The following is a 22,863-nucleotide window of genomic DNA, read 5'->3' as shown; positions in this document are numbered from 1 at the left end:
TGCAGCAAAAGAATCGATATTTTCACCGTGGTATCGATCCGATACCGATCCTCACCTTTGTATCGATATAAATCGATCCGCCCACCCCTACCAAGTATGCTTAAGCACAGACTGAGGAAATAAACTCTCCGCTCTCTACCACTGGCAGAAACAGAGCAATACGCGCAAGGAGAGGGAGTTGCACTTGCAACTGGCACTTGCAGAGCACAAGCGCAATACTGAAGGAAAAAGCGGCTCCCATTGTGGAGCCGGTTCCAATCGTTCACTTCAGAGCCGGCTCTTAGAACCGGATCGTTCGCGAACGACACATCACTAATTGCCGCTGCCAAGCTTCTCCAGACGTTGGACACAAAGCTCATACACCGCCAAAGGTTTACCGCACATTTTTGCGTCTCCGAGTGAAAGTGGAGACTTTTCACATTCCTGAACGCTGATGCCAGCACTAATCTGCTCTCCAAGACCCGTGAGCCCGAAAGACGGCAGGCGCGCGCGTGTGAAGGCGGGTAGCCAAACGGACCCGGAGCACGGAACCGCTGCCCCTTTTTTCCTGCGCTAAGAAAAATAGCCCAGCACGCACTGCAATTTACCAAAAAAGGCAATGTGTGTTTAAAAAAAAAAAAAAAAAAAAAAAAAAAAGTTCTCATCTCTTGAATAAAGTCCCAATAGGGGGAAAAAAAAATTCCACTGCAGGGATGCATTTCTTTATTTTTGTGTAATTCAAGTATGATGCATGATAGTCTGCCAGCCCGCCTGTCTGGATCAACAGGGCTCGGTGCAGGCGTGGCCACACGTGGTCTGGCAGCACTTCAGCTCCGACCAGGCTTCCCTGGAAGGGAGAACACAGTTAGACTGCCATCCGTCTCGGTGCGTTTGTTGTATTTCATGATGGAATATACTAGGGTGACCAAACGTCCGTATTTCCCGGGACATGTCCGTATTTCACGTCCTGTCCCGGGCGTCCCGGGATATTATTTAAAACTGTGGAAATGTCCTGGTTTTTAAATTACGTTAATCGGGCCATTAATTCTACAGGCACTAGGACCCTGAGCACGGCGCTGTATGACACGGAATCCCTGAGCCTCATCAGTTGAGCCTCATCATACTCAACTGGCGGAGAAACAACAACTTACGTTCGCCCCCCCCCCCCCCCCCGGTGTCCTGGCTTTCCCAAACAAAAATATGGTCACCCTAGAACAGGGGTAATCAATTAAATCTTTCCACGGTCCATTTTTGGCAGATAGCTCAGACCTTAGGTCTGGGTCCGCGGTGGCGAACGAAAGTTGTTGAGCGGGGGGGGGGGGGACGTAACACTCAAATGGGTGGTGGACGTTTAAAATATAGTCTCCCGTTAATTTTTGGCATTTGGGTCCGTATCCAGTTAATCAGGAATGTGATTGGGTCCGGACAGGACGGCGTTCGGGTCCGAATCCGGACCGCGGTCCGCCATTTGGTGATACCTGCCCTAGAATATACGCCTTATTCTTCAAGTAGCCAATATGTAAAGTTCACCCCCCACACCCGACCAAAAAACACGACACTACAGTTTGGACATAAAATTACAGCGTCTGGGTTCCATCAGATAGTAGTCTTACCTGTGTAAGGGGCCATGCATACGTGTCCACACCCGTTACTGCAGCACTTTTCATCTCCGGGACATTCGCTGTCATTGACACACAACTCCACACACGCCCCCATGCCCCGCTTGCTGCGCGGACACACGCCTGGCTTTGCTGTGACGGGACACAAGTTCATGTTTAGTGTGTTTATGAACCACGCTGTTGTATTTCATGATGGAATATACGCCTTATTCTTCAAGTATCCAATATGTAAAGTTCACCCACACCTCCACACCCATCCAAAAACATGAAACTACAGTTTGGACATAAAATTACAGCGTCTGTGTTCAGATACTACCTGCATCTGTTAAAAATAAAAGAAAGGTCTTACCTGTGTAAGGGGCCATGCATACGTGTCCACACCCGTTACTGCAGCACTTTTCATCTCCGGGACATTCGCTGTCATCGACACACAACTCCACACACGTCCCTATGCCCCACTTGCTGCTTGGACACACGCCTGGCTTTGCTGTGACGGGACACAAGTTCATGTTGAGTGTGTTTATGAACCACGCTGTTGTATTTCATGATGGAATATACGCAGGGCGGTTTGTTCATTAGGGCGATGCACCACGAAAGGCTGAAAAGGAAGTCTCACACATTCCATCACGGTATTTAATTAGCCATGCCTGTTCTGGACAGCGTCTCTTGCCTCTGAATGTCATTGTCCAATCAGCGTTGAGGTGCATTCACTGTAGTACCGCCCCTTTTGGGGCGATTCGAGTCTAATTGAAAATCGCCCCGACTGCTCTCGTAGACTCATGTAAAAAAAAATTCTAAAGCCCTTACGTACTTATGGAAGCCCATTCCCGCCACCTAAAATAAAAAAATAAATAAAAAAACACATTTCGCATTATTAAGTAAATTGATCTCATTATTTCGAGTTACTAAGTCATTATTTCGAGTATCTCGAAATAACGACTTAGTATCTCGAAATAATGATAGCAATTTACTTAATGAGAAAATATATAAATGTGCCGTTTTTTTTATTTTAGGTGGCGGTAATGGGCTTTCATACGTGCTTGCGTCAGACGTAACGTAGAGAAAATAATCTGCTCAACACGGCCAGCGTTCCTTCAGCTCAACCGTTTCATTAAGAGAAGTGCCATTCAGTCGTCGTAATCAAGATAAACTAGCAACTAAGGAATTAGGGCCACCGAGACCAAATTTAAACATCAAACAAGTGAAGTGTCCACAAAAGGGAGGAAAAGAATATAACCGAGGATTTTGGTGAAACCGGTATGAAGGGAAAACATGGCTAGCAGGCTGTGAAGTAGCGCGCGCCCTGATCTGCTTCCCCTGCATTCTGTTCCATCCTTAATGCTGTTGCCCATTTATATTCTAACACCTAAAATAAAATGCTGTCTGAGGTATACAGAAATTGAGTGGGAAAGGTTCACTTTAATTAATGGTAAATCTGGCCTCTCTCCATGTGTAAAGTTGTTTGTGAGGGCAAATTGAGAGATGACAATCTCAGTTAAATGTTCAGTCACTGTAGAGCTTTAACAATGATATTTACAAGATATATCAGTGCACAAACACTGTACAGTCTATAGTAAAGAGAAATATATTTTCATTGGTTAAGTCACTGTGATTTACCCACTGAAAAGGTCACCTTGGATGTCATCACAATTGCCCCCCCTGAGATATTTCAGAGGCCACCACTGAATATACGCCTTATTCTTCAAGTAGCCAATATGTAAAGTTCACCCCCACCTCCACACCCGTCCAAAAAACATGACACTACAGTTTGGACATAAAATTACAGCGTCTGGGTTCTGTCAGATACTACCTGCGTCTGTTAAAAATAAAAGAAAGAAAAAGAAAAAGGTCTTACCTGTGTAAGGGGCCATGCATACGTGTCCACACCCGTTACTGCAGCACTTTTCATCTCCGGGACATTCGCTGTCGTCGACACACAACTCGACACACGTCCCCATGCCCCGCTTGCTCGGACACACGCCTGGCTTTGCTGTGACGGGACACAAGTTCATGTAGAGTGTGGCACGGGTTCATTAATGCACGATCTCTTCTTCAAACACATTCAAATGTAAAGTCAGTCGAAGCCAAGGGGCAATGCGAGACGTTGCGAGTGGCGTTGTGGACGCGGTCTTACGGGACGCAGTAGGCACGCAGACGGCTTTGCAGCCGAGGACGCAGCATTTGTACTGCCCTGCGCAGTCTCCATCACACACGCATCCTCTGCTGGACGTCTCCACCATCAGCTTTCCGGGACAGTAGCCCACCTTGAACACTATCAGAGTCTGTGTTAACTTGCATGAGTTAAGCATGCAAACCTCCCTCCCCCGGAAGAAAAATAAAAATTGACTCAAGTTTATTCGCGGATTGAAAACTTATCACGTTGGCTACATCATGTCTCCTTACCCCCCCTTTACGCGAGACATCATGCCCTACATTTAACTTGTTGTGGTTCGCATCTTGCAGAGAACAGTAGAACTTACACATTTTAAGTAATACATCATGATTCGCTAACCAGACAGTGGCCGGCGGCCGACTCACCTGTGCAGTTTCGTCCCAGTGACGCGCATCTCGGGATGCGCCATTCAGCCAGACTTAGCAAGACAATACTGAAGAGAAAAAGGACTTGAGTTTTCATCTTGTTAACGAGGTTTCGCAAGACTGTGCTTGTCAGGATAGTGACCCAAACAGTACAAACTGGACTGTAGAAGCGGAGAGAAACAACGTGAATCGTCTGCAGGGTCTTTCCGCCAGCTTCTTTAAATAGGAAAGCGCAAACTATCCGCACTGTCGCGTCTGGTAGCACATCAAACACACTGGACTACTGGAGTTTCCCAATTAGGGTGCCATTTTAGTGTGGGAGGTTGCATGGCTAAATTGGACCAGCCTGGTGGCCAATCTTCATTAATTGCACCAGTAAGTGCAGAGTCTGAAGGTTCAATTAGCAGGGTAAGAGCAGTTTTGCTCAAAATATTGCAATGCAAGAGGAAGCTGTCTGAAAGGGATGTTCGGGTGCTAACCCGGATTGTATCCAAAAAACATAAGACCACGGCTGCCCAAATCACGACAGAATTACATTTTGTCACTTTTTCACCAAGTGACGTGCATCTATCGAAGACTGTAACCTGTTCTGTGTAAATATTTGAGATGATGGTCAAGAATATGGAGGATTAGACTATTGGTGTATATATATATATATATATATATATATGAGAGAGAGAGAGAGAGAGAGAGTGTATTTATTGATCCCAAAGGGACACTCAAGTTGTTGTTTTCAAAGTACACTTAACTACCAGTTTTTGGGAGGATCACCTGATGTCAGTGTCAGTAGTGTGATGTTTGTCTGCACTGTTAAACATGTTTCAGCATGAAATGCTATGTTTGAGGACCTTATTCAGTCATTTTGAAAATAATCTTTTCCTACACCAATGTTCCTTCCACCAATGCCAGATAAACTGTGACCCATTCTCAGATGAAGATGTCTTCGCTTTTAATCAAATCACCACCAGAAAACATCTTTGAAACCTTAAAGGAAACTTGAAAATACCACACCTGACACAAACTGTGACAAGTGAGTGCTTGAATATCACTGTAATGAGCAAAAAACTGAAATGTGTGTGTAGGCAAACACAACCTACTGAAATATGGATTTGATGAAGAGAAATGAAAACATTCCATTTTAACCCAACACCTTTTCTGGTGAGGACAGTGTAGTGCACACGTCATGTATAAGTGAAAACTATCCTGACATGTTATGACATAATGCTTGAATTCACTGGATGAAAACAAATGACCAAAGAAGCTGCATACATAAAGCATAATTAAAAACCTTAAATGTATAGTGAAGTTTATCTGAGTTTCTTCAAAGTTTTATCATTTTGTTGTAGATCATGAATGCTATTCTGAAAAGGAGGGAAAACTGATGAAACTTTGTAAAAATTGTAGAGATACCACAAATACCTTAATTTCTTTAGATAATAAATAAACTCTAAATTATAATCAATAAATTCATTCCAAATTAAACATAGCAGCAAAACCTGTTATCAGTAACGTTTTTGTAATGTAGTACCCAAACTATACTTGAAATTAGTGATGTTTAGGGACAAAATAAACCACCCATAAAAACCTGTTAAATCTGTTAAAAAAATCTTTAAACTACTTTCTGCAACACTATACATGTAACATTTCTTGTTTCATTCTTCTAATATCTGGGTGCAATGAATGCAATTATCAAAAATAGTTCTCTTGTGAGGCTGTCTTTGAAGAGTTTAAAATATTAACTGCAAAAACAAACTTGTGTAGTGATATTTACATGTAATTTAGATACAATTGTCTTTCCTTGTGCAACACACACATAAGTACTTAAAAAAAAAACCTTAGATAAAAAATGCTGGTGACTGAGCTGTCGTAGCCTTCTACAATGTGATTGTTCCCTGCCAATTATGCACAACTTCAACAGGTTAGTCAATACACAGGTTCCTCCACCATAATCACAGCAAAATTTCTCAAATTGGAATGCCACAAAAACATGTCGACGTCCTCGATTACCTACACCCAGTGACCGAGCTACGTGACCTCCTCCCCTTTGCCCTTCAGCTTGGTCTCTCCCTCGCTCTCCACCAGTATCTCCCTGATGAGCCACTCCTTCAGGCCGGGCTGGCCGCTGACGTCCATGCCCAGCTCCTGGATGTCCTGCAGGAGGGCTTCCCAGCGCCGCTTGTCCTTGGCGATTTTCCACGAGAGCCGCACGTTGACCTGCAGCAGCGGCACGAGCAGCGGGTGGAGCCGGGGGGGCCGCTGCTGCCTCAGGGCCTCCCGGGCCGGGGCCACCTCACGCAGGGCGCTCTCACAGTGTTCCTGCGCCTCCGCCGGCCGCTCCAGCTCCTGGAGGCAGCAGGCCAGGGCCGACAGCACAAACACCCAGTGGGCCCTCTGTAGCGGCCTATGGAGGCCCGCCGGAGGAGGCGCGCAGCCCAGCCTCTCCAGGAGCCGCAGGACGTTGAGCAGCAGGCCCGTCGCCTCCTGGTAGCGACCCACGCGTAGCAGCACCTGGCTGGCCCGTAGGTCGCCCATGTAGAAGAACTCCAGGAAGGCGGGTGCCGCGCGAAGCTCGGCCAGCGAGTGCAGGTGGCCCAGGTACTGCTCGAAGGCCCGGCTGCGTTTGGCGATGGTCTCCGCCGCAAAGTTCCGCCGCAGCTTCTTGCGCGGGAAGAAGACGCCCTCCATCGCCTCGCTGTAGCGACGTCGCAGACATCCGTGCAGCCGCTCGAAGTCGGTGTAGCGCCGCGTTATGACCGCCGGGGTCTTGTCGAGCGTGCCGGACTGAATCACGTGAATCGTGTAGAGCTGACAGAGGGAGAGGACTTGTGTGACCAGGCAGTACCGCCAACAAAAGCTGTAACATCAACGACCACACGCCCTTTACGGCTGTCGTTTTGCTTCGATATTACACTCACTTTTGTAACACTCACTTCTGTCTGTTAAAAGGACAGATAAAACATGCTCTTACACACCACATATTTGGAGGTGGCCTCTTGTACAACGCTGGCGTCAGTCACTTCAAAAATGAGCTTTTCTGAAATGCAGCAAGTGTGCAGGTTTCGCCAGCTCTCTGGCAGCTGCCTGCTGAACATGTCGGAGCCCTTCAGAGATGGCCCAGTGGGGCTTATATCTAATACACACACCCACACAAATTCAAAGAATTGTGAGATCATGAGAACTGAGAGTTCTCACATCTCTGAAACACAGAAAGAGGAACTTGAATGCAACGGTCATTTAATATATGTGTATATGTTTAATATGCTCAGTATAGTGTGCTCAGTGTTATTTTTGGTTAGAATGTAGCTTAGAAAAAGCTAATAATAAGTACACATAGAAGCTTCAGTTTTCCCGGTATGAAATTGAGCATTGTTCCAAATACAAGCAAATTAAAATTGCAAATACTAGTCAAAATGCATTGCATCCACCTAATTTTTCTACAGAAATAGAATTCCACAAATCCACAACTTGTCAAAGCAACACACACATATGAACCCAAAATCTCTATTAAAGTTAATAACCATTAGTTTTAATTCATTGTTAAACTATATAACAGACTATAACTATGTGTAAGTGTACTTGGAACGAACTACCTGTGCTGCTGCATGCATTATCCAAGGACTCCCCAAAGCAGTCTGAATCGCTGTCCGGCCCAGATGCCTCCCCTGTGTCCTCCGAGTCCACGACGTCCCCGTCGAAGCGGAGTGTCCCACCGAGTCGTGCGGAGACGTAGTCCGTGTCGTCCTCGAGTTCCGAGCTCTCCGGGAAGTCGTCCGCCTCGTCTGCCCTGACCTCTCCTTCTTTAAACAGCGTGCGGCGCAGTCTGTCCAGCAGCTTGGAGGCCATTCCACGCTCAGCTCAACACTGGAAAATGGGTCACTTTTAATTTTAATTTGAAATAAAGATGCAGAATATTACATTTTGACTGTAAGAACCTGGACGACAGTTCAGTGTCCAAGACTTTAAGCAGGATCGATGGAGATAGTAAATGGTCAACCCTTCTGACATTACACCGACCTGTGAAACAAGAGAACCCTGAAGAAATCTTGCCCTGAGAGTATATTTTATTCATGAAGGGGTGTGTGAAAACAACTAAATAAACAAACAAGACAACCGGCCACCCACAAGAAAGTACTGTTAACAGCTAAATGAGTATTTATTAACCGCGGTGGAGAACACGAGTCCTAATGTTCAGCTCACTAAAACAGGAGCTCCCAGGCCACGGCAGCTAGCGGCGGTCGTGTGTCCAGTTTCAGCCCATCTGTTGAATGTCCAGTCTATCTGTTGTTGGACCGTACCAGCCGAACCGAGTTTCGTTCATCTATTTTAGACAGCTAGCATTTCGGCATTTCCCCACGTATGTCACGGGTGAGCCAGAAACATCGTCCCTTCGTGATATTTTAATGTGTGACTACAACACGGACCACACCGCTCGCCCTGGCGGCATTACTGCGGCCAGCTAAGCGCTAATAACACACACGCCGACTCCGCTAACTCTACCCATCATAATATAGGCTACCAGACTGTTACACGTCTACAGTCACACCACCTGGGAAGCTCCAGGAGCGAGTTTATATCTCACCGAGGCTCAAGGCGACAGTCGCCTGCTGAAATCCAGCCCGGCTAGCAGGCTAGCTGGCTAATTTAGATGACATAACTTTATAATTAACGCCGGGTAAGTTAACGTTACGGATCGTCTTCGTTACGGATCAACAAGAAGAGGACGCAGTGAAATTAAACGTCGATTTACCCGATCTGAAGATCACAGCAAAACACACCCCATAGTCGTGCAGCTATCTACATGCCTTTAAAGACACGAAACGCATATTTGTGAAGTACACAGAGTGTGAGTCCAGGACTTGAGTTACTTATTCCACTTGCCTACAGCAGCAGGATGATGAAGGATCGTTTACCAGCGCCTCTTCCCTTCCTGTGCTCTACTTAACTTAATAACAACTTAATAAACGCAGTTATCATGTCTTTAAACAAGAATGATCTGATCTATAAACTAATGAAAATATATTTAAGGTTAGAAACTTAATAGCGATTGAAACATAAGTCAATGATATCAGCGTTAAATTAAGTTTAAACGCACACGTAGTTATCTCGAATTTTCCGAATCTTCATAAGAAACCACTTATTTTCCCACAAATTCAGCAATTGTATTAACTTTATATTAAACTTTATATTTATTGTGCAGTGTTTAAATTTATTTCATGAATAAAACTACTTGCCACCGCCCAAACGTCTGTTGACATAAAATTCCATGATTTCAATTTCATACAGGATTGCGGTAGATGGCGGTAGTGAGCAGTCACGGCGGAGTCAATCCAAAAAAATAACGTAGAAGAAAGAATTGATAAAACGAGAACCGCGAACATCAGAGGCTTCTCAATGGCGTCTAACCAGCCATCGACAGCTCGTAAAGTACAAAAATCGACTTTGGAAGACTCCCAGAAGTAAGAACACTTTAAATCGAGCTGGTGTTTTACTGACCTAGATCTTTGTGGGAGTTTTGCTTCATTTAGCATATTACACAGGTTACCATACTGTGAAAAGCTGTGCTGTGTTTTTCATTTACAGATCGACGTCTGGAAATGACGGCAGCTTTGGAAACAACAGTGGAGCTAGAAGAAAGAATAAACGTAAAGCTCTAAATATTGATTCATTTTCTAACATTAACTGTTTTGTTGTTAAATTGACCGTGTTGTTTGGTAGCTAACGTTGCTCTTTTTTTCCTTCAGCGTCTAGCACATTTGTGAAGTCACGGTATATGCAGACAGAAAAGAAGACTATCACAAAGGTAAAGTGAGCTATAAGATCAGTAGGATTTTAAGTATTTTTTCCTTACGTGAATGCTATATTTGCTTGCCATTTTCTTATCAAATCAAATATATTTGTATAGTGCTTTTCACAACACATGTTGTCACAAAGCGCTTTACAGGATTTACAAGGTTAACAATACTATGGGTCCAAATCCCTAATGAGCAAGCCAAAGGCTTTCTTATCCATTTCAGAAAGGATGTCCGTACTAACACTGCAGAATGTCAGTGCTGGTCAGTTGTTTTAAATGAGTAATAGTAACCCCATCACAACGTTCTGGTTTTCTTTCAGAATAACACACAGAATGAATCCATTGCCATGCCGCCTAGGCCTACTTCACCGAAAGGTAGTGGCCACAAACCCAGAGTTGGTACTTCACCGCGACGAACAATATCTGGTCAGTCAGATCACAGCAGTACATGCCACTTGTGTGCTTCTGTGTAGGCTGAGGTGGTGGTTTCTCAACTTTTGTAACTTATTATGCACTGTTGCAGATCCTACAAAGCTTCTTATTTTTGCATGTTTTGAGTTGTTTTTGGTTTAAAAATAATTGTAAAAAATGTCAAAAAAATCACATGCTTATACTCAAGCTATTTCATTTGAAAAACGTCCAATTTCAGGTATACCTAACACCTTAGAGACGTCAAGATTCGGGAGCAGTGTCTTACATTCGACAGCGTTGTACAGTCACTCTGTACCCCCAGACTTTGATCTCTCTGTTATTAAAGGTACATCCTGAAAAACTGCATCACACTGGGATTGGAGTAACACATTACGTCACACCCATATGACTCAAACAACAAGCCAATATTGTTTTGCAGAAAATGCAGTACCAAGTACAGCGGTCCTTAAGGCTCAGAAAAGAAGTGCTTTGGATACATTCTTGCTGGCCTTCATCACTGCTAAGGTTGGAAGTGGGGCTGAGCATAATGAAGTGATGCTAGACTCAAGATGTTTTGCAGTAGTATTGTTGAGAGCTCACAAACATTAAGTTAGTGTTCAAATAATAATAAATGGTTCTAGATCTTGGAATGCATCAAGGCCTTCTGGGGTAATTTAATATTAATAGCAATCTGTGGTAAGTTAGAGCTGAAGAAAATTTGGAATGTTATTAATATTATTGATTGATCACTATAAACCACACGCAAGCATTGTCGCTCACTAATTGTCATTAATTTCAAAGGTTTTGTCAAATTTGTACAAATTCAGTGAGCAGAATGAACAAAGGGCCAAATTGGTTTGGTGATTACACTTGTCCTTCCTTTACTTGTTTTGAATTGCTTCTGTCCATTAGAGGTCCTGTATAAATACATTTGCTTTTGTCAATGTTTAAAATACAGTATTTGGAATGTGTTTGTGCTTTACGCAGATTGAACATAACACTCAAAAACTGAAGGAAGAGGCCGAGAGGAATCTTCTTGTAGTGATGAAGGAGGAGGAGAAGTTGCGTGCAAAACTTGCCAGCAAGAAGCGACAGTACCTCCTGTTTGAAAAGCAAAAACAGCTCAACGATCTGCTTGACCTGCAGGTTTTCCACTTTTTTCTGGATTTCTGAGAGTGTGTTTACAGGTTTTAGTCATGTCAATGTTTTTATACTTATGCGATGGCCTGTTTTGTTTGGGCGGGGGTGTCTTCTCAGATCGAAGCTCTAACTCCTCTAGCAGAAACTGCCAACCAGTTTACAGGAGAGTACAAGGCATTTGCCACAGCCATAGACACAACGCGGCATGAGCTTCCTGTAAAGAACTTGCACATCGAAGAGGACGGAGGCAAATTTTTGGGTTAGTGACAGATGCACAGGCATTGTGTAGTGTTGCATGCCTATCTGCAAATCTATTGGTGGGTTTTCCATAGTTTTGTTATAAAATCAAAGTCCTACTCTCATGCTAATGACTATCTTATGTTCCACAGAGAAAGCGGTTGTCTGTCTAAATCAGACTCTGTCTGTTTTGGAGCACTACACCAGGGGTCTTCCTACAGACAGTGAAAGCAGTGCAGAGTGCCTTAAAGACATCAAAAACACAGCCCATGAGATCGACAAGCAGCTGCTCAAGTAAGATGGCTGCAGATAGCACTTGTCCTTACACTTCACATTTTATGTTTATCTGTTTATTTGCATTTCTAGGTATCAGTCTTTAATTCCTGTAAGTTATTTTTATAGCCCATGTGCAGTACTAGGTTATGTCATTGCTTATATTCTGGCTCATGGGAATTTTGAATTCTCACCTATCTACACTACTATCTAGGATGCATTCTGTGGGACATTTCTGCTGGTGTGGTTAACGCTAATGTATGCTTTGTCTTCAGCACGTCTGCGCACCTGCTGGAGCTGTCTTCACTTCAACAGCGTGAGACAGTTCTGGCACAGCAGGCTGTGGAAGAAGATCTAATGGGATTGAGCACAGCACAGAGTCTCTTTACAGAATGAATTTGCAACTAAATAAACAAATAAGACAACCGGCCACCGACAAGGAAGTATTCATTAAAGAGTATTTTAAATGAGAGTATTTATTAACCGCGGTCCTAATGTTCAGCTCACTAAAACAGGAGCTCCCAGGCCACGGCAGCTAGCGGCGGTCGTGTGTCCAGGATCAGCCCATCTGTTGAATGTCCAGTCTATCTGTTGTTGGACCGTACCAGCCGAACCGAGTTTCGTTCATCTATTTTAGACAGCTAGCATTTCGGCATTTCCCCACGTATGTCACGGGTGAGCCAGAAACATCGTCCCTTCGTGATATTTTAATGTGGGGGAAACGACAGGACTACAACACGGACCACACCGCTCGCCCTGGCGGCATTACTGCGGCCAGCTAAGCGCTAATAACACACACACCGACTCCGCTAACTCTACCCATCATAATATAGGCTACCAGACTGTTACACGTCTACAGTCACACCACCTGGGAAGCTCCAGGAGCGAGGCTGAAGTTGGTTCTTTATTCGCCAGTGTCTTATTCGCACTTTCCGTTCCACCTTAAAAAAATAATGCGGTAGTTTCATTATGTCGCCGCGATAGAATGTCTTGTACGTTTTTATGGCTGTATCTCCTGATTCTTACATCGTCTCAGAGATCTGACAAGCAGGTTTGATTGACCACAAGTGACTGTATAAATCCAGAAGGTTTTTTACTGTAGAATATTTTTTATTGACCTGTGAACTTGGCATGTCAGGCCATATAATATGTTCAGTATATTTTACTTTTGTCTTATTTCATACGGTTTTATCTCCTCATTGTCACCATTTGATTTTCTACTCATTTTCTATGCCATTATTTGCTTATTGTCAAACTTTCAGGCAATTAATTAAACCAGTGTAACCCATTTGTATACTTGTGAGTACAGTGACATTTTACTGCACTATCTTCACTTGCCCTTTTTAGGCACTTAAGTTCAAATTTATGTACTTTCTGTCTTGTCCTTTCTGTCCTTGCTCGGTAATCTTTAAAATATTACTCTAACATGAAACCTAATTTAGCCTACTCCAATAGACTTTTTCTTTCAGCGCTTGTAAAGAAAATTGGGTATTGGAATGATTCATAATCAATAAAGGGCATTATTATTTTCTCTAATTAAGTAATGATAATGTATGCTTGTGTAACTGAAACCCTCAGTGTAGGCAGCAGGCTTATTGCGGTAGTGAGCAGTCACTGCGGATTCAATCCACAAAAATAACTGGCTGTGGGGAAAAAAAAAAGATCAAATTGGACTTGGCACAGCACAGAGTCTCTTTGCAGAATGAATTTGCATAGGATATCCTCATGAAACTGAACAGATTTATCATAGCATTATCAGTTGATAATTTACTAAATATTTCTGGACCACAGACAAATGTGACTAGACCATTCAAAATATTGCTAAAATCACTGATGATTTTAGATTTTACTTAATTAACTATTCATTATTCATCATATTTCATAGTATGTATTGGCAATAATCTGAAAACATTGTGTGAAACACTGTAAAATGTAACTAAAATATTTTTCTTGTATTAAAATGCACTTGACTAAAATGTTCTTTGTAGAAAAAAAAAACGTTATTTAGAATTTTTTTTTTCTTTATGGATGCTACTATTTTGTGGTTCACATTACGGAATAAACCTATTCGTGAAATAGGTCACCTAAAGAATATACTACCTAGTCCGCAGGTCATTTTTCTTGAGCTGGGTGTGGTGATCAGTCCCACGCTGCTACACGTCACATGTTGACGTGAAGTATTACAAAAACACGCTGAACGGAAGTGACGCTTCAGATCGAGTTCGACCAATGAATAGAAAGTCGTACTGCGCGTGAGTGTTTATTTTGATTTGATCGTTTCTTATATACCGACACACGCTAAATCAATACACGGCACGCCAGCAAACCCTCAGTTAGGCTTTAGGTTATTTTTTTTACATTGCTGTAACTAGCGCTGCATAACAAGGATTAACTGGCTAGAAGTAAAATCATGGCGTTGACACGCAGCTAGCTAATGTTAGCAATTATAGCTCTCTAACAGTTTTATTCGTTCTGGTAAAATTAAAAATACACCACCTAACTGTCTAACTACACATCAGTGCATTTGCCCCCTTCTACCTGCTGTGATCGAAGTGCTCCAAATATCACGATTATAATGTCATATACGGAAGCCTCTTGCCTAAAGCAGCGATGAGCAGAGATGTCCACTCCAATTATCTCCTGTGAGTTTGACCGTTTAACCTGGTGTCCAATAACGCGTTTAACCCTGTCCGTGTGCAGCCGGCCTCGCTGCAGGAGCGGCGGACACGCGGGCACTAAGGAGCGGCGCAAGGCCGGAGCGACCGTCGATGTCGCGGTTCCTCGCGGCACCTGCACGACCATGTGCCCCGCTCACGAGGTTCGGCAGCGGCAGCTACAGAACCGACTGCATCGCTTTGAGATGCTGCCTGGCACGGAGCGAGACCGCCTGCCCCGCGCTGATGTGTCCCGCACGGTTAAAGAGTACTCGCGGCCAGCGGCCGGTAAAGACTCCACCAGACCCAGCGACCTACGGCCACCGGACACGCTATTAAAGACTGTGTGTTATCTTGTAGATGACATAGCCGGCTCCACCAAACTTCAGCCTTGGACTGAGGTTAGCAGCTGCATGCACATGTGTCACGACGTTATGATGGTACTCGCAGGTATTCTAATCTGATTTTGGGCTCGGAACTCAGAATAAGCAATTTTATGGGCCAAAATTAGACAGAGAAGTCTGGGCATGACCATGCAAGATGAGACCATAAACAATACAAACCAGATTATTTCTGCAAGATTCTACACCAGCCAGAGGCCACTTCCGAATTCCTTTGGTATACTGTTGGTCTGTCTCTACATAGCCATCAGCAGTATGCACGGTTGTGTTTTGTGTTCGTATTCTGGCAGGTCTACAGCTTCGTGTTTGACCGCCTGCGCAGCGTGCGTCAGGACATGATCATCCAGCGCGTGTCCGGCCCGGCGTGCGTGGCGGTGCTGGAGAGAAACGTGCGCTTCCTGCTCTTCGCCTCGTACCGGCTGTGCGGCCAGCCCCTGCGGCTCTTCGACCCCTGCATCAATGACGCGCACCTGCAGGAGTGTCTCAGCTGGCTCCTGGAGTGCTACCGTGAGGGCCAGCACCAACACCAGGAGGAGTTCCAGGCCCTCAGTCTGCTTTACAGTCTGGGTAAGGGAGGGGGGGGGGGGTGCATCTGACAGTTTGTGCCAGGGGAAATATTTTTGTTTTCCTGGTTGTGGGTTTCTTTGGTGACTACACCATTGTGTTGCTCTTCTGCGAGGAACCTTGTGCACACTGATCATCCTTATTTGGGTTTTCAGGTTCTGCACACACTGCTCAGCATGTCATGGAGCTGCCCAAGAGGGTGCGGCTCTCTCCGCCCGTCCGACTGGCCCTGGCCATCAGAAGGGCCCACACAGAACGCAATCCTGTACGGCTCCTACGCTTGGCCCATAGGCTGGACTTCCTGCAGGCCTGCGCCCTCCATCGGCACCTGCTACCTTGCAGGAGAGACCTGCTGCTGCTCTACAGTCATGGACACAGCAGCCGAAACTGCCGCTTTCCCGTCCAAAAGCTAGCAGACCTCCTCTCCCTGGAGACCTCCCTCACCACCCAGCTCTGCCGGGCACATGGCATACATGTTAATGGAGAGTGGGTGATCTTCTCCAAGGCCTCCTTCAGCGAGAGCCCGTTGGAGGAGCTGCAGTGTGTCCATATGCATAGGCTAGTGGAAGAGAAGCAGCGAGATCGTACAGTCAGCGATATCATTCACGGCGCGGCTTGAAGACTTTGTCACACCTGAGGACTTGGGAGTTGATCACTCAAAGCATTCTTTTAAATTTGTTTTATTATACTCTGATGTAAACTTGGAGTCGTATTATTATACTGGTTGTGATTTGAGACCGTTCACTGGTAAGTCAATGTGGTCACTTATCACCATGAAGGTGCTACAAAAAGCCTTTGAATATTTTAACATTTTTGGTTTTTACAAGTGCAAATGCAGAAATTTGAAAAGTAATAAAGTACTGTTTTTACAATGCTTTCCTGTGGACTATACTGAGGAATATTTTACATTACAGCCAGCTTGCAATAACAATTGATTAGAGGTTTAGAGGACAACTGTGGTATCACAGTTAACAAAGCCCTATATCCTTCCCTCAGTCTTTGCCAGACATTTCTAATGTCTTTTAATCTGACATAAGCAGGTGTTATCATAGACTTTTAACTGACTCGACATTGTTTACTGTAAAGAGTTCACAGATTATCCAAGTGAGTTTATTATTATTTGCTATATATTTAACCTTTTGCCATGTGTATTAGACATCATGATCACACGTTTTAGTAGTGCAACGTAGCAGATATTCTGAGGCTGTCATTTTTTTCATATATTTTCCACCACAAGTTTCTGCAAGTTAATTCAACTTACGTTGCAAGGATCTGCCTCAGTCCTTCCGTGGCTTGCATGCCGAGATGCTCTTTTATGTATGCTGATGTTTTATTTACCTCCAATATCCAACAGCTTCACGGTTGTTTAAGAAGGACCGCATTCAGCACTTTAGGTGCTTGAAAGCGTGTCAGTCCGGGACTTACAATTTCGAAGCCAGCAAGACACTCATTAGCAAAATCTGACTTGAAAGCAAAAAAGTTGGGCAAATAAGGTTTGTATTGGATAGGTCGTCGCAGTACTGCGACCTTATACATTTCGCACAAGTTTAACCCCGCTCTAACGGTTAAATATAATGTGTACGCGCCTACGTTTGGACTTGTTCGGTACCGTCTGTGGGCGGGCGCTCAGCATTCATTCAGCAGCAGCCTAAATACGAGACCAGCGGAAAAATGGGGGAAGCCGAAGCTGTCCCAGCCGACGAGAAACAAGCGGATTCAGGGATCTGTGCTGCTGATGAGTCCGTAGTGTGGAGTCAGGAGGTGGAAGTGTGTCTCTTCCACGCTATGCTAGGTCATAAACCCGTCGGTAAGATGGATTTCTCGATTTTACCGTACTGCCCTTCGTAGTACGCTGGCTAGGCCTTCAATCCCCGGCGTAGAGTCCTGACTGAACCGAGAGCCCCAACGCCTCGCTTCCCCCCCTAGTTTGTAAATTACACGAAATTTGTCACATTTTCGAGACATGTTTAGTTAAAAAGTCCTGTCTATATCGGAAAACGGTGATTTCTCCGTACCAGTTTGAATAAGCAGGCTAGCTAACAGATATGGCTAATTATTCGTGCCGCTAGCGAGCCTAACCTGGACGGCTAGGCTGGTGTGAGCGGTACAGTAACCGTGTGGAGCGGAACCAGAGGAACCAGGAGCAGCTTGTGTCGAGCCAGAAGAGCTTGTGTGGAGACAGGCTTTGTCAGCAATGTAGATGTGTTATCGCATATCGATATAGATAAAAAAAATTGTCAATTTATTCCTAGCTAGCCAACAAACCACTATTAAGCGCTCCGACTTATGAATGCATACATTACCATTGCTGCCTTTTATTAATTTTAATGTCAGTGTGAATTAAGCTATTGTAAACATTTCTAATTTTTCCATAATAGTAATATTAATGGAACATTTTTTTTCTTCAAACGTATTTTACGAGCACAGCCACCCAAAGTTGTTTTATTTGGAGCATATTCAATACTACTACAGTTAGCTACGACGTTACTGCGACACTTCATCCGTTCCCCACGGTAGGATATTTGATATTTTTGATATTTTGCCTTCAGTGAGGTTAGTTAAGGCTATTTATTTAACACTGGAACATTTTGATTCTGTCCTCAACCACGTTCGGAATTAACTGCGACTTCCAAACATCCCATCGATGTCAAAAATGTAAAACACCTACATTTATTTGTTCAACATCAAGCCAGGAGCTCGTTCTATTGCGCTAAGACAGTTTTCGTCCCTGGTGAATGATTTTAGCCACTGTGGCTCCAGACAACAGATAGATGCACAATTTCTGCACCCAGTGCTTGTTGTCCGGACCAGATAATAACTGGCTATGTATCTTGTATAATACACACACTAGCTGTCTGGTGTAGATTAGTGGTGGTGTTTTTCCCCTCTCTAGTTATATCATAAACTTGGAGTCAGCTGGGAATCTGGACTGGTTGGCAGCAGTCATCTTTGAATAATTGTCTTTTCCTGTATGAGTCTTTTGTTCTAGATGTGATTTCAAGTCATGATCGTCCACAGGTCATTATGACGATTTCTGTGGCAAAAATTAGCTGTGTTAAAAGTGCAGATATGGGCCTTATAGTTTGCGAGCTTGCATCAATGTAGCTGTTGCAGCATCAGCTGATGCTGTCTGACTGCAAACCACATGAACTTGAACCAGTTCAAGTTTTGAACCACTTCAACGTTTTCAGCACTGTACTCCTCCGAGCCAGGCTTTCTTCATGCTTTGTATGATATAGCAAAATGACGGTCAGTCAATGCATCTTCACCTGGGGTTGTCTTATGTGCAGAAACTAAATTAAATTACTGTGGCCACACACCTACCCAGAACTTTCCTTTAGCTACCAGAACTTGCTTTAGCTGAGCTGCGCCTAAATGCTTTATTTGTCTTTGCAGGGGTCAACCGGCATTTCCATATGATTTGTATTCGTGATAAATTTAGCCAAAACATCGGCAGGCAGGTGTCTTCAAAGGTCATTTGGGATCACCTCGCCACAATGTATGACATGCAGGCACTGGTGAGTGGACCGTTAAACATTATTGAAAACAATAATGAACCCCAAAGCTAACCTGTTGTCAATCTCTGGGTACCACAGCACGAGTCTGAAATACTACCCTTCCCCAACTCCGAAAAGAGCTTTGTTCTGCCCGAGGACATAATACAGGACGTCAAAGAAGGTGAGTTACGTTGACCCTCACATATGAGCTTGTGTTGGCGGGCGTTTGCTGTGCTTTGTCTAAATGTCTGCTCTTTCTCTGCCGCACACAGGGAAAGTTGGACCTGAGGAAGACCTCAAGGAAGAGTTCAAAGAAGAGAGGGATCTTCCTGCCGCCCATGAAGAAGGTTCCCCCTCTCTTCCTTCCCTCCATGTTCTCTCCTGCCTCTCGTTTGCTTTCTCTCGCCATCGCCGCCTTCTGACGCAACGCGTCTTCTTAAGCCTGCGTCACTGCATCTTTTTGTTTTTGTTTTGTTTTTGTTTTGTTTTCCCTTTCTGGAACGTTCTCTCGTTTTGGCGTCTCGCTCGCCGTGGCTCACCCTGGCGATTTGTGTCTCGTTTTCAAAGGTCTGGGTCCCAGTATGGCTGCCCGGGAGTTTGCAAGGTATGGACAGAAGAAAACGTACTCAGTACAGTGCAGCTCAGTACCAGAGGCCTCAGTACGCTGCCTCTGAGCATGTGCATCTGTCCCTGTCCCTCTCTCCCCCTCCCTTCTCTCTCTCCCTCTCTCCCTCCCTTCTCTCTCTCTCCCTCTCTCTCTCCCCTTCCCTTCTCTTTCCCTCTCCTCTTCCCTTCTCTTTCCCTCTCTCCCTCCCTTCTCTTTCCCTCTCTCCCTCCCTTCTCTTTCCCTCTCTCTCTCCCTTCTCTCTCTCTCTCTCTCTCTCTCTCTCTCTCTCTCTCCCCACGCTTCTCTCTCTCCCTCTCTCCTCTCTCTCTCTCTCTCTCTCTCCCCCTCCCTTCTCTCTCTCTCTCTCTCCCTCTCTCCCTTCTCTCTCTCTCTCCCTCTCCCCCTCCCTTCTCTCTCTCTCTCCCCCTCCTCTCTCTCTCCCTCTCTCTCTCTCCCCCTCCTCTCTCTCTCCCTCCCTCCCTCCCTCCCTCTTATGTGTGGCCGTTGTACCTTACCTTGTCCTACTCTCTATATGCAGAGAGAAGCATGCCGTGTCAAGGGAATGGTTGTGTGGTACAACTAGGTAGTTTCAAAGGTTTACCTTGGCAAGAAACTGAGCTGCTCGACAGGAGAGGTGTAGGGCCGTAACCCTGGGCTGTACGTCCAGTTCTACACAGCTCTTGTGATGTGCTGTTGTGATGTTGTGTTGGTGCTGAGTCAACACTAAAGTATTTTTTAGGTTGCAAGTGTGTCTTCAGATGTTGGGGGGGGGGATACTTTTTGGGAAATAGGTGGCATGCACAGGCAGGATATTTTTGGCCGGTTGCCAGTAATTGACATTCCAGAGCTACAGGAGACAGTAATGCAGTAATGCAAATTGAACAGATTCAGCTCATTTAGTCTCGATCTAGGCTTCTCGACACGGCATTCACATCTTCATCTGGATTTTTCAAATAAAGCTGCTATGTTCGATTCTGTCGTACCCGCTTCCACGTGCCTATGAAGGAAGCCACATTTCAACATTTCACCAAACCCTCTTCCCTCCAGAGATGGGAGCATTTAGCCCTAACCTTGCCTTCTGTGTGTGCACCTTATACCAGATTATAAAACCAAAAGCAGATTATTGCACCAAGTTTTGTCATTGATTTTTTTCATATTTGTTGATGGTTAGAGTATGAGGCAGTCAGCTGATTTTGAGAGATCTCTCTGATGGCAAGAGTGGAGGAAGCATTTCACTGCTGCTGTCTTAAGCTTCTTTTACAGCATCGTTTGACATTTGGTGTGTCGTCCCCCCCCCCCCCCATTTTCTTCAATAAAACAGGTTTTAGCGTCCGTGCAGACCTCAAAAGAGTTGCACCTGATGCCCAACTGACACACACCTACACACACACACACGATGACAAACAGTAATGGCAGTTAAATGTCATTCATTTAAATGTCATTCACTAAGTCATTCACTTAGTGGCTGTTGGACAACTCAGACCTCTTTAACTGTGGCACATGGAGAGCCTCCATTGTAAAACTTGTAAAAGAATAGAGGTGTAATGTTGAATGTTTTGGAATGGCTTGATAAACCAGTCACCATGTACAAACAGAGGGCACTGCCCTTTCATTAGTGCGTCATGACTGTGCAGAATTTCATGATGTCGAGTTACTAAGATTTGGTCTGTGTAGGATGCGTATTATGGAGTTCTTCACAGTGTATGAGATTGGAAATGTTATTGATGGTAAAACGAGACTTAAAAGGATCCTCCAAACTTGATCCTGAACTCCAGATTAACGGCGGCAAAATGCTCTGACATGAACTGTTTGGGTGGAGTACTGCTTTTTAAAAGTGTTATTTCTCCTTTCTTGAACTTTGTACGAAATATTCTTCTCTGTCTTCACTCCCCTGCCCCCAACTTCCCTCTGTCCCCCCTCTCGTCAGGCAGCAGTTCCTCAGTGAAGATGACCGATCGCTCGGGCTGCGTCCGAGAGAAAGAGAGGGAGAAGGGGGCCTCGGGTGAGCCGGGGGGCGGCCCCAAGGAGGCCGCGGGTGAGAAGAGGAAGAGGAACCGCACCACGGACAAGACGCCGAGCTCCGGCAACCCGTCCAGCCCTGGAGGAGCCAAGCGCCGCAGGACGTAAGCACAGCCAGCAGGGGGCGACCTGCGGACCAGCAGGAGCACACGGAGGAACGGCCTGGTTGAGACTGAGAGAAATGGCGTGCGCTAGGCTAATCTGCGGCTGGGCTGAGGTTACAGTAAGAAGATTTGAGATGGTCCTGTGTTTGAGCTTACCGCAGAAGCTCACAGTCATGACGGGAAGCTCTTGTGGTTTAATAGAGCATTTCATGGATGACGGAGCAGAAATCTAGAAAAAAGTGCTAGTAGTTGTTTAAGAAGAGCAATGAAAACATGGTGGTAAATTTCTGTGTTATTAGAAATTTGTGGTGTTTTTTCCCCCCCTTTCTCTGAAGTTTTATGTAGCTTCATTTTGCTCAGGTTGTTCAAGAGAGCTCAGTAAGAATTTACAAATGTGAAAATCTTTTGGCATCTTTTAGGTGAACTGCAATAAGACAACATGGGATATCATATAGTTGGCAATTTGGTAAACACACAATATGCTCAGTTAGAAATGAGCTGTTTAGTACATGATAATACCTGTTCTGTCATGATTGTAACACTTGTTTGTAATACTTATGAACTGGAGCTTGTTTAGTTTGATTTACTGTCATGACTTGCTCTTGAGTTTTTATTGATTGACTAGTGTTTGTAATGTGAGAGTAAGGGACTCCTGAAATTACAGAAAATCTTTTTGTCCACCATGCAGTATAGCCAGTGTGAAAAACGTTCTGTTTCTTTTTTTTGTTATGGTTATGTTTTCTAAGTAATAAACTTGTTTACATGTGTAGACCTATGCGTTACCTAAACTCACCTTTGTCTTAGAATGATTTTACAACTGTTTTGTTTTACTCTATTTATTCATTTCCACTTTTGTTTTGAAGGGCATATGCCTTTTATTAAACTGATCAATGATCAATGTCATTATGCCTCGTGTTTTGTTTATGATTCATTCATTTTAGGCTTAAGAGCCTAAAATCAAATGAAAAAAATCCAAACCTATCTGTAAACATGCTCTCATTTCACTGGACGATAGCTTGTACGTCGGAG

At 44.5% G+C, this 22,863-nt stretch overlaps 5 protein-coding genes across 14 annotated transcripts; 3 read left to right on the top strand and 2 right to left on the bottom strand.

Moving 5' to 3' along the window:
* Positions 1 to 685: 685 nt before the first annotated feature.
* Positions 686 to 4,404, bottom strand: wfdc2 (WAP four-disulfide core domain 2). The gene is made up of 6 exons (XM_076984475.1): positions 4,137 to 4,404; positions 3,733 to 3,870; positions 3,454 to 3,588; positions 1,948 to 2,085; positions 1,593 to 1,730; positions 686 to 826 (listed from the first exon to the last, which is right to left on the bottom strand). Exons 1-6 carry the CDS (start codon positions 4,231 to 4,233, stop codon positions 807 to 809), a joined length of 666 nt encoding a protein of 221 aa, XP_076840590.1. The 5' UTR covers positions 4,234 to 4,404; the 3' UTR covers positions 686 to 806.
* Positions 4,405 to 5,068: 664 nt separating this feature from the next.
* On the bottom strand, positions 5,069 to 17,206 carry snx21 (sorting nexin family member 21). 7 transcript variants are annotated; one of them, XM_076984450.1, is made up of 4 exons: positions 16,869 to 17,206; positions 7,727 to 7,997; positions 7,109 to 7,266; positions 5,069 to 6,941 (listed from the first exon to the last, which is right to left on the bottom strand). In XM_076984450.1, the coding sequence occupies exons 2-4, from the start codon at positions 7,977 to 7,979 to the stop codon at positions 6,162 to 6,164; spliced, it is 1,191 nt and encodes a 396-aa protein (XP_076840565.1). In that variant the 5' UTR covers positions 7,980 to 7,997; positions 16,869 to 17,206; the 3' UTR covers positions 5,069 to 6,161. The 7 variants fall into 7 exon arrangements, with proteins under 7 accessions (XP_076840565.1, XP_076840564.1, XP_076840566.1 ...); XM_076984449.1 differs by lacking the exon at positions 16,869 to 17,206 and adding an exon at positions 15,206 to 15,346; XM_076984451.1 differs by lacking the exon at positions 16,869 to 17,206 and adding an exon at positions 9,015 to 11,330.
* haus8 (HAUS augmin like complex subunit 8) lies at positions 9,434 to 12,420 on the top strand. Its single transcript, XM_076984458.1, has 10 exons — positions 9,434 to 9,592; positions 9,717 to 9,778; positions 9,878 to 9,936; positions 10,248 to 10,353; positions 10,577 to 10,684; positions 10,778 to 10,863; positions 11,326 to 11,484; positions 11,596 to 11,737; positions 11,868 to 12,009; positions 12,264 to 12,420. The coding sequence occupies exons 1-10, from the start codon at positions 9,528 to 9,530 to the stop codon at positions 12,382 to 12,384; spliced, it is 1,050 nt and encodes a 349-aa protein (XP_076840573.1). The 5' UTR covers positions 9,434 to 9,527; the 3' UTR covers positions 12,385 to 12,420.
* Positions 14,178 to 16,484, top strand: sac3d1 (SAC3 domain containing 1). Of its 2 annotated transcripts, XM_076984456.1 has the most exons (4): positions 14,178 to 14,240; positions 14,689 to 15,043; positions 15,334 to 15,610; positions 15,763 to 16,484. In XM_076984456.1, exons 1-4 carry the CDS (start codon positions 14,218 to 14,220, stop codon positions 16,224 to 16,226), a joined length of 1,119 nt encoding a protein of 372 aa, XP_076840571.1. In that variant the 5' UTR covers positions 14,178 to 14,217; the 3' UTR covers positions 16,227 to 16,484. The 2 variants fall into 2 exon arrangements, with proteins under 2 accessions (XP_076840571.1, XP_076840570.1); XM_076984455.1 differs by lacking the exon at positions 14,178 to 14,240 and having other exon boundaries at positions 14,252 to 15,043.
* mrgbp (MRG/MORF4L binding protein) lies at positions 17,139 to 22,737 on the top strand. Of its 3 annotated transcripts, none has more exons than XM_076984459.1 (6): positions 17,139 to 17,414; positions 19,004 to 19,125; positions 19,204 to 19,285; positions 19,377 to 19,451; positions 19,672 to 19,708; positions 21,643 to 22,737. In XM_076984459.1, the coding sequence occupies exons 1-6, from the start codon at positions 17,279 to 17,281 to the stop codon at positions 21,836 to 21,838; spliced, it is 648 nt and encodes a 215-aa protein (XP_076840574.1). In that variant the 5' UTR covers positions 17,139 to 17,278; the 3' UTR covers positions 21,839 to 22,737. The 3 variants fall into 3 exon arrangements, with proteins under 3 accessions (XP_076840574.1, XP_076840576.1, XP_076840575.1); XM_076984461.1 differs by having other exon boundaries at positions 21,639 to 22,737; XM_076984460.1 differs by lacking the exon at positions 19,672 to 19,708 and having other exon boundaries at positions 17,152 to 17,414; positions 21,639 to 22,737.
* The last annotated feature ends 126 nt before the right edge of the window (positions 22,738 to 22,863 follow it).

Source organism: Brachyhypopomus gauderio, chromosome 21, assembly GCF_052324685.1.
Source record: "Brachyhypopomus gauderio isolate BG-103 chromosome 21, BGAUD_0.2, whole genome shotgun sequence".
Lineage (NCBI taxonomy): Eukaryota > Metazoa > Chordata > Actinopteri > Gymnotiformes > Hypopomidae > Brachyhypopomus > Brachyhypopomus gauderio.
This window is presented reverse-complemented; position numbering and strand designations above follow the sequence as displayed.

Excerpts from the sequence above, each read along its gene's own strand:
- wfdc2 (XM_076984475.1), bottom strand. The coding sequence starts at position 4,233 with ATGAAAACTCAAGTCCTTTTTCTCTTCAGTATTGTCTTGCTAAGTCTG. Across the intron at positions 3,871-4,136 it reads ACTGGGACGAAACTGCACAG|TGTTCAAGGTGGGCTACTGT; the intron begins GTGAGTCGGCCG and ends AGACTCTGATAG. Across the intron at positions 827-1,592 it reads ATGCATGGCCCCTTACACAG|GGAAGCCTGGTCGGAGCTGA; the intron begins GTAAGACTACTA and ends TCTCCCTTCCAG.
- snx21 (XM_076984450.1), bottom strand. The coding sequence starts at position 7,979 with ATGGCCTCCAAGCTGCTGGACAGACTGCGCCGCACGCTGTTTAAAGAA. Across the intron at positions 7,267-7,726 it reads TAATGCATGCAGCAGCACAG|ATATAAGCCCCACTGGGCCA; the intron begins GTAGTTCGTTCC and ends TGTGTGTATTAG. Across the intron at positions 6,942-7,108 it reads AGGCCACCTCCAAATATGTG|CTCTACACGATTCACGTGAT; the intron begins GTGTGTAAGAGC and ends TCCCTCTGTCAG.
- haus8 (XM_076984458.1), top strand. The coding sequence starts at position 9,528 with ATGGCGTCTAACCAGCCATCGACAGCTCGTAAAGTACAAAAATCGACT. Across the intron at positions 10,354-10,576 it reads ACCGCGACGAACAATATCTG|GTATACCTAACACCTTAGAG; the intron begins GTCAGTCAGATC and ends GTCCAATTTCAG. Across the intron at positions 12,010-12,263 it reads ATCGACAAGCAGCTGCTCAA|CACGTCTGCGCACCTGCTGG; the intron begins GTAAGATGGCTG and ends CTTTGTCTTCAG.
- sac3d1 (XM_076984455.1), top strand. The coding sequence starts at position 14,609 with ATGTCCACTCCAATTATCTCCTGTGAGTTTGACCGTTTAACCTGGTGT. Across the intron at positions 15,044-15,333 it reads AACTTCAGCCTTGGACTGAG|GTCTACAGCTTCGTGTTTGA; the intron begins GTTAGCAGCTGC and ends GTATTCTGGCAG. Across the intron at positions 15,611-15,762 it reads CAGTCTGCTTTACAGTCTGG|GTTCTGCACACACTGCTCAG; the intron begins GTAAGGGAGGGG and ends TTGGGTTTTCAG.
- mrgbp (XM_076984459.1), top strand. The coding sequence starts at position 17,279 with ATGGGGGAAGCCGAAGCTGTCCCAGCCGACGAGAAACAAGCGGATTCA. Across the intron at positions 17,415-19,003 it reads GCTAGGTCATAAACCCGTCG|GGGTCAACCGGCATTTCCAT; the intron begins GTAAGATGGATT and ends TTGTCTTTGCAG. Across the intron at positions 19,286-19,376 it reads AATACAGGACGTCAAAGAAG|GGAAAGTTGGACCTGAGGAA; the intron begins GTGAGTTACGTT and ends TGCCGCACACAG.